This window comes from Eschrichtius robustus, chromosome 1, assembly GCF_028021215.1.
Source record: "Eschrichtius robustus isolate mEscRob2 chromosome 1, mEscRob2.pri, whole genome shotgun sequence".
Classification (NCBI taxonomy): Eukaryota; Metazoa; Chordata; class Mammalia; order Artiodactyla; family Eschrichtiidae; genus Eschrichtius; species Eschrichtius robustus.
The window spans coordinates 42,542,310-42,554,756 of record NC_090824.1 but is presented as its reverse complement, the minus strand read 5'-3'; the positions used below and the strand labels follow the sequence as shown (position 1 = coordinate 42,554,756).

Genomic DNA, 12,447 nt, shown 5'->3' with positions numbered 1-12,447 from the left:
GCAGAGGGGAGAAATGGAGAATTCTTAGCAGGGCTAAGCAGCTGGGTAAAGGTGTTAAGAGTCTGAAATAATGATACAGGATGCACTCCTTCACACAACACTTAGCCTGAACTTCAGCAAACTGTGACTTGCTGGATTCGATTTCTGAGGCTCTTGGATGTACTGCTGTTTAAAAGAGATATGGTACTTTTCCCTAGACAAGCCAGCTAGTGGCATTTCCAGACCCCTATCCCACTGAAATTCCCTGTGGCCAGTGTCCCAAGCAGAGATGACCATACCACAAATGCTACTGCAGGGGAAAAGTTTATTAGTCCCTCTGGAGGAAAAAAAAAGATACAACTCATATAACCTTTACTATCTATGTGCCTGCCACGTTGTAAACACCCCTACTCCCATATATATTATATACTATATATTATAATTGTTACAACAGGCTCCTTCTGTTAGTAGCTCCATTTTACCGTTGGGGAAACGGAGGCACAGAGAGGTGAAGTTACTTGCCTGCACAGCTAGTCTTGGCTGGAAAGGGGATTCAGATTCAGGCAGTCTGGTTTCAGAGTCAGAGCTCTTGTGCTCGCAGACTAAATAACAACAATAAAAAACTCAAACAAAAACCAAAGCGCGCAGGCGCGCGGACTCACTAAACCCGGCGCTTGCAAAAGAACTGATGCAACCTCTTGCTATAGAGCGACATCCTCCTGCCTAATTTTATTGATAAATGCCTTCCGTGAAAAGATTAAAACAACAGCAGCAAAACTAAGAGTGAAACAGTTTTAGGACAACGTTGCACTGTGCCTTGTAGGGCCTGCCTTTACAACTTGGAGTCCAAAAAGCCAAACCCAAGAAATGGTCTTTGAATACATTCGCAGTACCTTGCTGGGTAAGGTGAAAGAAACCTAAATCAGCCTGAGTGGGTACGAACAGTGGACGGGTGGGGAAAGGGTTAACGTTGTGTGCTTCAACTCGGTCGAGTTTCCGAAAGTTCTCTAGGGAGCCCAACTGCCGCGTCCCTTCGTGGACCCTGCCTGCGAGGCCGACTGTAACAGGATGCTGGGGCTCGAGGTGCTCGCCCCTTGCTTTGTGCGAGGGAAAAGAACCAATGAGGAGCGAGGCAAAAACTGGGTGCTGTAAACCCGAAAAGGGGGCGAGGAGGCCCGCGGGAAGAGCGGGGGAGGAGAGAGGGAGGAGCGGGGAGGGCCCGGCGAGGAGGAGGCCGGCGCCGAGCGCGAGCGGCGCCCCTGACACTAGAGGGGGAAGCCGGAGGGGAGGGGGCCTCGCAGCCGAGGGGCCGGCGCGGGGAGGCGGGCGCCGGGCGGGGGTTCGCCGGGCCGCCGCGCGTGACGTAGCGCCGGGCAGGGCGTTATCAGCTGCGGGGCCGCGGCGAGGGACGCGTGGCGACAGCGGACGGCGCCGCCCGGTCCCGGACGGCCGCAGCCCGCGGCCGCGCGCGCGGGTTCCGAGCGCTCCGGGTCTCCGCCCCTGCCGCCGCGCCCCGGCCGCCGGGAGGCATGAGTCCGCGGCTGCAGCCCTAGCGCCCGCTCCTCCGCCCGGGCGGCCCGGCTGCGGGGACGGGTGCGTGCTGCAGGGTTGGGGGCCATGAAACCGAGTCCGGCCGGGACGGCGAGGGAGCTGGAGCCGCCGGCGCCGGTCCGGGGCGAGCAGCGCACGGCGGAGCCCGAGGGGCGCTGGCGGGAGAAGGGCGAGGCGGACACGGAGCGGCAGCGCACCCGCGAGCGGCAGGAGGCCACGCTGGCCGGGCTGGCGGAGCTGGAGTACCTGCGCCAGCGCCAGGAGCTGCTGGTCCGGGGCGCCCTGCGCAGCTCTGGGGGCGCGGGGGCAGCTGCAGCCCGCGCCGGGGAGCTGCCGGGGGAGGCGGCGCAGCGCAGCCGCCTGGAGGAGAAGTTCTTGGAGGAGAACATCTTGCTGCTGCGGAAGCAATTGGTAGGTCGTGCCCGGAGGTGGGGCACGGCTGTCCCTGCAGACGGGCCGGGGGTCGGGCAGGTGGCCTGCGGTGGGCGCTGGGGTGCCTCTGACTGGGGAAATCCTTTGGCTTCCCGGGACCCCCGCCCGGTGCCCCCCTGACCCGGGTTCCCGAGGGCGCCCGCGGCGCGTGGGCTGCCGACGCCCACGCGATCCCGGCGTGTGCCCGCTTTGTGTCAGGTAAGGGGCTGGCAGCCCCGCGCGGACGGCCGGGCGGGGGTGGCCGCTCTCCCCTCCTGCTCCGCCTTTGGAATTCTTGGAGTCTCCTGGTTGCTACCTTCAAACTCTCCAGTTAGACGAAAGCGTGCCCTCTCCCCGAAGGTTTGCAAAGCCTCATTTAAAATAGCATTTCTTTGGGGAGCTTCTTGGCTTCATGTCCTCCCGCCGAGAGGGGACAAAAGCCGAGGAGGGGGCTTGTGGCGCGGTTGACCGTCCAATGCCGAATTTTACGATTACACGGAGGCGGCCGCGGGGAACCTACCCCTCCCAAGGCTTTACCCAGCCTGCCAGCTTTTGCCGGGGCTGCTGCTTAATTTAAGATAGAAGCCCTTTTGTATAAGGCGGCTAAAACCGATGCAAATGATGGAAATTTGGCTGGAGAAAGTGCCCCCTCCCCTCATATTTTATATGTACTGCTCGCTGTGACTTGAGGTGGAGGTGGGCGAAGAGAAAAACCTGCTCTCAGAGAGCATTTATCATTGGATTTGTGTCAGCGTCTCAGACATTCTCTGCCGTCTTCATTAATGGGGAAGAAAAAGAACTTCGGCGCTTAATGTATTGATGAACAGCTTTTGACCCAGCCTCAGAGTAATGGCGGCAGCTTTGTTTCGGTGACCTCAAAAATGTTGTTTTGAAAACAGGAGAAAAAAAAAAAATCCTTATCTGACCATGTGATACTATCTGAAACTAGACGCATGCTAGATAATGTCCCTCCTACGATTACCAACAGAGTGATGCTGTGTGGTTATTTGTCAAGTGTTTTCTTGTATTACCTCTTTTCAGAGAATTTGTCTCTTTTTTTGAGCATCAGAGTGATTTGACTTGTTTGGTTCATTTTTTCTGAACTCATTCTAACAAACAAGCGTGTTATGTCTCCAAGCTTTTTAAGTCAAAGAACAGACAGGAGGGGTAGATCCATATGCATCTGTTTTGTAAGGATGTACAATATGTATCTGGTGGTTTGTGCAATACCTCTGTTTTGGCATTTTGCTGTGTTTTTTGGTAGCAGACACTGATCTGAGCCAATTCTTGCTGGTTATGCCTGTCATTGACATTGTGTGCATTGTCTTATACAATAGCACCTTCTTGTCTTCATGAATCTCACAACTGTGAGTGGCGCATTCCGGTTGACCCCTGGAGGGGAGCAAGGCAGCATGTCAGGAGAATTCCCGTCCACTCAGTGTTTGTGGTACTGTTTTCATTTGTAGACTTGGCATTTGTGATTTGAACCAGATGCCTTTTGAGTTTTGTTTTTTTGCTTCCCCAGCAATAGGAAGCACTAGGTGGCGGTGTGAGTTAGCACTACGGTCTGTCACCTTTGGAAACCCGAGCTGAGTTCAAATCTTGATGGACCTTCCCTTGAGGGTTTTGGATTCTGCCAGCTCACATTATACTTGGCACTGGCTATTAGTATTAGTTTCTCACTTTCAAAGGCCCTAAGACTGATTAAACCCCACAAAGCAACTGATAGAAAACAAAATTCTGCAGGACATTTGGCCAGAAAATCTCACCTAAGTAAGATTATAGTGTATTGTAGGAAATCTGTTATACTCTGACTTCAAATTAAAGAGTCTACAGTGAAGTACTGTTCTGTAAAAAATTGGCTGTACACAGAGGTTTTTTGAAAAATCTCAGTGGGTTTTTCTCATACTACCTATAAAAAGTAAGTTTATATATATATACATATATATATTAGTTGAAACTAAAAGCAAGTCTTGTTTTTATGAAGAAACTATATCACCACAAAATGTGAGAAAGTGGAATTCAACGTAGGACATATTCTTGAAGTTTTTCTTTATTTCAGGTCATCCAGTAAAAATTCTGGTTTTGGAAGATTTAGGGAACTCTTCAGATGGTAATTGGAATACTTAGAGCAGACTTTCTGGTTCTTTGTCACCAAAATGTATTTGTTTTTCCTTTCTCCCTTTGTTCCTAATCAGAATTGTTTGAGGAGAAGAGATGCTGGTTTGTTGAACCAGTTGCAGGAACTCGACAAGCAGATAAGTGACCTGAGACTGGATGTGGAAAAGACATCTGAAGAGCACCTGGAGACAGACAGCCGCCCCAGCTCAGGTGAGTGTGGGAGCACAAGCAGGAATTCTGCGGTCCTGAGTTCTGCCTTGGCCCCCTGTGCTTAGCATTCCCAGACCTGCAAATGGCAGTGGAGTTTGTTTCCAGTGCAGAGAGAATAAAACAAAACAAAACAAGAGAAGTCTGCCATTCAGTTGCATAAGAGGGAAACAAAATCAGAAAACAAATTTTTTAAAAAATTTGTTTTGTTGAAGTATAGTTGATTTACAATGTTGTCTTAATTTCTACTGTACAGCAAAGTGATTCAGTAATATGTATATATACATTCTTTTTCATATTCTTTTCCATTATGGTTTATCACAGGATATTGAATATAGTTCCCTGTGCTATACAGTAGGACCTTATTGTTTATCCATTCTCTATATAATAGTTAGCATTTGCTAATCCCAAATTCCCAATCCATCCCTCCCCCCACCCCCTCCCCCTTGGCAACCACAAGTCTGTTCTCTATGTCTGTGAGGCTGTTTCTGTCTTGTAGATAAGTTCGTTAGACAACAAAATTTTTAATAATGAGATTGATCTGACTGAAGTCTCCTGAGTTTAAAAATAAAAGCTTCTATTCAGATTTCTGGAAGAATGCTTCTCCTTTGAAACTTGAGAAAGTCAGAACTGGGCTAGAAAATTAGTCACACTTCAGCTTCCTGAGACCACTTCAAAAGTTTGTTCTTTTTTTCTTTTAAACCATTTGGCTACTTAAATAGATTTGTTTTTCTCTTCAAGTTATTCTTTCTGAAATGTTCGTGAAAAAGTTGAAGTTTGACAGATCTAAGTCTCTTTCCTTGCACATCTTTAAAGGTGGGGTCTAGGAGTAAGGTCAGTTTGAGAGTGAGGGTACTCTCAGCTTTGAAACATACCCATAGTTATGGGCTCTTTGCCTTTTTCCAAAGAGTGCTGGAAATGAAACCATAAAGTCAGGACACTAAATCTCGTGAACCAAAATTGGTGCCCCTCCCTCTCATACTCTCCCTTTCCTACCTTTTCTACATGATTACCCCTTTTCCTTTTAGGCACAAATGTGTGTTATTGCTTGATATGATCTTAATCCCACGTGGTGTTTTTTATTTGTAGGGTTTTATGAACTGAGTGATGGGGCTTCGGGATCCCTTTCCAATTCCTCGAACTCCGTCTTTAGTGAGTGTTTATCCAGTTGTCATTCCAGCACCTGTTTTTGCAGCCCCTTGGAGGCAACCTTGACTATCTCAGATGGTTGCCCCAAATCTGCAGGTAAGACTTTTTACAATTGATAGACATTTTTAATCGGAAGGGGTCAAAGGTCTTTAAAGGTTGTCTAGCTTCTACTGATGAAAAACAAAGGCTCAGAGAATTTCATCAGCTTTCTGCATTTAGTGCCATCGTTGCATCTAGAATCAAGATCACCACTACACTATTCCAGTCCTCTTTGGGTATCACCTGGCTTTATATTCTGATGATGGCAAGACAGCTTATTTTTAGAAATCCTGTCCCAATATTATAGGTCTTGAGCTCTGTTTTTGAGCTTTTGCTGTTCAGTTGTTTGCATTTTCTTTACAGAATTACTTTGGATCTGTTTTCTTCTTCTTTTAATCATTTAAAGCTAAAGCTTACATTAAGTTAAATATATCTGTCAGCCTGGCTAAGAGCTGCTTGGCACTTCTGGTAGCAGTGGCCCCTCTGTGTTCTCCAGAATGCCTTGCATGATGGCAGCTCTCTTCTTTTAGCAGGTGGCTAGGGTGAGATCCCCTAGACCATGTTCCCCATTTTGGGCTATTCTTGCAGTGACCTCTAGAGAGAATCATGCCATTGTTGGTACAGGAAGAGTTTCTGCATTTCCACTGTGTGTCACACACTGCTGTTTGCTCTGCGTACGTTTATCTGCTTTGAATCCTCCCGACAATTCTGCAGGGTGCAAGGGTTGTTAGCTCCATTTTACGTATCAGAAAAATGAGGCCTGGTGAGGTTAGGTTAGGTAAGTTGCTTAAGGTTATATAGAGAGTAAGTGACAGAGGCAGGGTTCAAGCTCAGGACTATCTGCCAGGTCCATGTTTTTCCACCACACCAAGGGAATCCAGAAATTGTTGTGTTCAACCTTCTCAACGAACAGAGGAGGAATTTGGTTTTATATGCCTTTGTCAGAGGCTTCTCATTTGCTGAATGGCAGAGTTGTTGCTGAAACTCGGGACACCTTCCTTAGTTCTGCTTTAGTACGATTCCTCAGAAGATCAGAGAAAATATGGAAGTTAGAGGAGCTGTGGGTTCCGGCACAAGTCACTGCACCCTTGGTTTGTATGTGTTGCCCACTTGGGTAAAAGGTTGAACTTCTGAGGTCCAGGCAATGCAAACATAACACTAAACAACTGAGGCTGCTAATTGGCTGGTGTCTTTGTACAGTGTGTGTTGGTAGCAGCAAACGTTTGGAGAAGCACAAATCTGTGTTATTTAGAGTATCTGGGCCTCAAGTTCATTGGTAATTGCTCCCTTTCACTCTGCAGATCTGGTTTCAGAGTGAAATTTTATAAACCTATTAAAGGTACTTTGGTATAGGTTTTCCTAAAAGACAGACTCCTGCTATCCCAAATGCCACATCTTCACATAATTGAGACAGTTGGGCTGGCCCTTGCCGGCTGGGATGCCTGTCTTGTTCCTTAACTTTATGGAGGAAAAAGAGATGAAAGATGTCATGTAGGTAAATGTGGCTTAAAGTAAGACAAGGATAGGCCTTGGGGTAGTGAGGAGGGATGGGCAAGGATATTAGCTAGAGAGGTTTCCCCTTCTTACAACAAGCTATTTATTGGCAGTGGAGGTGGGATTGGGGATGTGGCACTTTTATTTTACAATAATCTTTTGTTTACAAATGAATCATATAATTTCTGGGTCTAGGCTGTATTCCCCCCCTTCCCCGCCCCCCCCAGCTGCTAATTATCATTGGAATTCATGGAGCTTTCCCTTAAATTAACAGTTAACATAGAACCTAGCATGTAGTGGGTTTTCAATATTTGAGTGAATAAATATAATTATAATGGACAACAAATTAAATAGTGACAAAAACTTTGATTATCTCTAACTAAAGGTCATTCAAGGGATTTGATATTTATAATGTATGTCAAGACAAGAGAGCAAAATCATTTAATTAAGCAAGAAAGCTTGATGTCATTGTATTTTGGCATCTACATTTTTGAGATGTGGGAAATTTATTCATTAATACTACTACTCAATCTTTTAAAACATCATCAAGAATTCCCTCCTAAAATATTGTACTTTATTTTTTAGTGTCACTATTGAAAACATAGGGTGATTATTATTTAAATTTAATTAGTCTCTATTGAAATTTGATTAGTTACCCTGACCTTTCAATTGACAGTTATACTAGAACACATGTCATTAAGAATTAGGTCTAAAAAAAAAAATAAAAAATGAGGAGGAAGCCCATAGAGAGTATAGTTTATCTGAAGTATTTTAAAGGGAAACCAGGAATAGAACACAGAAGGGAGAGTGGCCTAGAGAAAGAACGACTCAAAAAACATTTATTTTTCCAGTAATATAATATACTGGAAATATTGCAATATACTGCAATATATGTATAATGCAGTACATATTTACTGAAAATTTAGAAAATAGAAAATAAAGAAGTAAACATTACTTGCTTTCCCACCACATTGAGATGCTCGTGCTTCATTAGCATCTTGGTGTGCTTCATTTCAGACTTTTTTCTTTGAATATATCCAGTCTTAATAAAACTATAATCAATAATCTGGTATTATGATTTTCACTCCACTTTAAAGTGTTTTCCCCATATTGTTCAATAGTTTGAAAGCATTTTTAATGACTGAATATTTTTCCTTCAGAGTTATAGCTTGTCAAAAATTCCTTTGTTAATTATTTTTTCCGTCACCCAGTAGTGTGAACTGTATGTGAAATAGTAGAATAGCTTGTGGAGTATTTGTTGATTCTTTGGCATTCTCCCTCTACCCATGAATTTGTCTTCGTAGAAACTGGCCAGAGTCGAGATGGTGCTGACACCAATTCATTTCTTCAGAGTGTACCTTTAAATGTTTTTCAGATCTCATAGGATGTTTGGAATATAAAGAAGGCCACTGTGAAGACCAGGCCTCAGGGGCAGTTGGCCGTTCCCCCTCCACATCACAGTCTAATTCCCTTGGTGTCATTGCAGATGTGAATCCCAAGTACCAGTGTGATCTGGTGTCTAAAAACGGGAATGATGTGTATCGCTACCCCAGTCCGCTTCATGCTGTGGCCGTGCAGAGCCCAATGTTTCTCCTTTGCCTGACCGGCAATCCCCTGAGGGAAGACGAGAGGCTCGGTAGCCATGCCAACGACATTTGTGTCGGATCTGAGCTGGATGCCGTCAAGACGGACACTTCCTTACCCTCTCCAAGCAGTCTGTGGTCTGCTCCCCATCCTTCATCGAGTAAGAAAATGGATGGTTACATTCTGAGCCTGGTCCAGAAAAAAACACACCCTGTAAGGACCAACAAGCCGAGAACCAGTGTGAACGCTGACCCCACCAAGGGGCTTCTGAGGAATGGGAGCGTTTGTGTCAGAGTGACTGCGGCCGTCTCACAGGGCAACGGTGGGAACCTTAAGAATTCTAAACAGGTGCCTTTGCCCTCTGGCGGGATCCCCTCTTTGGACAATGGGACGTTGTCCCCACTGAAACAGTGGTCAAAAGAATCAAAGCCAGAACCACTGGAAAGCAAGAGGTTGCCCGCGCCTGAGGGCATCTCCCCAGGCGCTGCCACTGAACTTCCAGGTAAGCATCTGCCCAAAAATGCCAAGCCAGCCTCCCAGGAACTTGCCAGGTGTCCCCCTGCTGGGGCAGGGGAGTCTCCTAAGGAAAGCGGGCAGATCCCAGCTGCCTCCCCAAAAGAGAGCCCCGGGAGGGTCCCCGCCTCGCTGCAAGAGAACAAGGTGGTCCAGCCACTGAAAAAGGTGCCACAGAAAAACAGCCCGCCGGCTCTCCCTACGGCGGCGCCCCCTCCCGCCGCTTCGGCTCTGCTGTCTCCCGCTTTCCCGGTGGAAGAGCGGCCTGCCCTGGATTTCAGAAGCGAGGGCTCTTCTTCTCAGAGCCTGGAGGAAGGGCCGCTGGGGAAGGCGCCGCCGGTCCTGGCGCAGCCGCCCGGCGTCAGGCCGCCCCGGGGTACGCGGCCCGCGGCCGCCCCGAGGGGTTCCACCCTGAAGCCCCGGGCCCCGGCCGTCCACGGGCCGGAGAGCGCGCTGCCCGCCGTAAGGGAGAAAGGCCGGGCGGCCGGCAAAAAGTGTCGGTTCCCCGATGACGCGGATACAAATAAGAAACTCCGGAGAGCCCCGGCCAAGGGGCGGCGGGGCGGGGGCGGCCAGCCCGACGCGGGACCGCCCAGCCGGCCGCTGGGGACGGGCCACCGGGCGGGGAGCCGCGGCCACGGCCACGGCCGGGAGGCGGTGGTGGCCAAGCCCAAGCACAAGCGCACCGACTCGCGGCGGTGGAGGTCGGCCGCCGAGGTGTCCTACGAGGAGGCGCTGCGGCGCGCGCGGCGGGGCCGCCGGGAGCCCGCGGGGCTGTTCGCGGCCGGGCCGCTGCCCTACGCCAGCCCCTACGCGTACGCGGCCAGCGACTCCGAGTACTCGGCCGAGTGCGAGTCTCTGTTCCACTCCACCGTGCTGGACACGAGCGAGGACGAGCGCAGCAACTACACCACGAACTGCTTCGGCGACAGCGAGTCCAGCGTGAGCGAGGGCGAGTTCGTGGGCGACAGCACCAGCACCAGCGACTCCGAGGAGAGCGGAGGCTTGATTTGGTCCCAGTTTGTCCAGACTCTCCCTCTGCAGCCGGTCCCGGCCCCGGACCTTCGCCACAACCCCACCAAAACCTTCGTCAAAATTAAGGCTTCACACAACCTCAAGAAGAAGATCCTGCGCTTTCGGTCTGGCTCTTTGAAACTGATGACGACCGTTTGAGTAACATCCTTGGTGTAGAAAGTGGGGTTTTTCTAGTTCCCGAAGAAACGGCGGCGTCTTACTGTTTTGTGCGTAATAATCCCATGGAATGCTTTCCTTTGGTTTAGATAAAACCGAGGTGAATTGTGTCTCATCTTCGTCAAGTATGGACGCTAGTGCCTTTAGTGGAAGGTAAAGAATGTCTTTGCTGGTTAGAAGTGAATATCGAGTTTCTAATGGTGGTGATAGTGACTTTTGTGGTATCAGATGGTTTTTATTTGACATTTTGTGAGCATCTGTGAAGGCACAGGTTTTGATGTTCAAGTGTTAATGGGATGAGACCTTTTGATCTGGAGGTCAGGTGGATGGAATTTTAGGACATACATTTGCTTCTTTGGTTCTTTAGGGCAGCGTCTCCAGGAGCGTTTTCCTGTTGGGGGTATCACATACAATTGTGTGAGGTAGATACAAGGGGCAGTCATGGTTTTCTGTAGTTTTCTATATACTCTTCTTTTCTCGGATGTATCCCCATTCTGTATTCTCCTCAGAACTCTTTGGTTTACTGGACTCAGAACTTGAAGACCAGACCCTACATCCAGAGAGGTGACCTGGATAGGGAGGCTGGTAATACCTTAAAAGGATTCACTAAAACCTTTGCCACACTTGGTGCCTAGGCCCTGGTTACAGTAACCCCTTCTAGGGCCATTTACCCAACGTTGATGCCTTTTTCCTCCTCCCTAGTGTGCAGCAGATCCAACCATTCCTCCCTTGGAGACTTGCCTTTGGGAGAACATTTTGGTCATCGGGTACAGAGAAATTCACTCCTAGTGAAATAACCCTTGGGTACGACTCCAAGCTCAGAACTGCTCGCGTAGCACTGTGCCACCTAAGCATTAGCCCAAACGTATTAGTGCAATCCAGTCCAGATTGGACCACTGACCCTGTTTGGAAGGGCTTTTAAAAAAAAATTTTTTTTTTTGGTAAACAGTATTGTGTAAAATTCCTTTTTTTATACCAGTATATGCATGTTTTGTGCATGAGTAGTATTTGTTTTGATATTCCTGTTGATGTTAAATGACTGTATGATATAAACAGTATGTGTTTTTATATATCTTTGTGTAAATTTAATATAACGCATTATATGCTGTAATAAACGATTTGTTTTACTGCTGTTAAGTTTGTTATTTGGGTATAAAACCAGATGTTTACACCTATAAATCTTGTACTGATTATTGTGGGATTTATATTAGGCCTGTTCTAGCATTAGAATATTATTTGCAATAATAATTAAGGCAGATTTTAGGAGTGTTGGAATGGATGGTGAATAAACAAATGAGGAAAAGCAAGCTACTTCTTTAGAATGGTTAAGGTGCTTCTTTAAAATTTAAGGTACATTTGATAGGTCTCTTCTAAGGAAAATATTTCTGAGAAGACTTCCCCTCTCTCCCTCAACGTCTAAGTATGAAAAATTTTCAACATGGAAAAGTTGAAAGGATAGTACAATAAACACCTGTACAGCCATCACCTAGATTCAACAATTGTTAACATTTTGCCATGCTTGCTTTAACACTCTTTATGTATTGCTATATATTAGATTAAACCATATTGCTGGTTTTGTGGGTCAAAGACAGATTTTGGCAATCCTCCCTCTCCCCACCACGCTACTACATTATTTTAAAGTAAATTTCAGGCATCATGATATTTCATCTCTAAAAATTTAAGTATGTATTTCCTAAGAACAAGGAGATTCTCCTGTATAATCACAACACCATGATCACACCCAAGGAAAATTGACAATAATTCTTACTATCATCAAAAATTTAATCTCTTTTGAAATTTTCCAATTTGTTTCAAGGATTTCTTAGTAGCAGCTTCCCTGCTCCTCCCAACCAGGATTCAGTCAATGCTATACGTTGCATTTGGTTATAGATCCCTAGTCTTTTAAGTCTGGAATAGCCTCTCCAAATTTTTTTCAAATGACATTGGGTTTTTAAAGTTAGAGCAGTTGTCTTGTAGAAGGGCCCACATTCTGAATTTGGTTGTTTCTTTATGTTGACTTCTAACATCTTCTAGTTCCTCTATTTCCTGTAAACTGTGAAGGCTTGATTGGATTCAGGTTAAACATTCTTGGCAAGAAGACTTCACTAGTGATCTTGCGTACTTTTATTGCTTCACATCAAGAAACAGAATATCAGGTTGCCCTACTATTACTGAATTTAAGAGTGATCCCTTTAAGAGTCAAGTCTG

The 12,447-nt window shown here is 46.9% G+C and overlaps 1 protein-coding gene across 2 annotated transcripts; it reads left to right on the top strand.

The window, feature by feature from the left end:
* The first annotated feature begins 1,310 nt into the window (after positions 1-1,310).
* On the top strand, positions 1,311-11,418 carry DACT1 (dishevelled binding antagonist of beta catenin 1). Of its 2 annotated transcripts, none has more exons than XM_068544689.1 (4): positions 1,311-1,941; positions 4,140-4,272; positions 5,359-5,514; positions 8,327-11,418. In XM_068544689.1, exons 1-4 carry the CDS (start codon positions 1,597-1,599, stop codon positions 10,219-10,221), a joined length of 2,529 nt encoding a protein of 842 aa, XP_068400790.1. In that variant the 5' UTR covers positions 1,311-1,596; the 3' UTR covers positions 10,222-11,418. The 2 variants fall into 2 exon arrangements, with proteins under 2 accessions (XP_068400790.1, XP_068400799.1); XM_068544698.1 differs by having other exon boundaries at positions 1,312-1,941; positions 8,438-11,418.
* Positions 11,419-12,447: the final 1,029 nt, after the last annotated feature.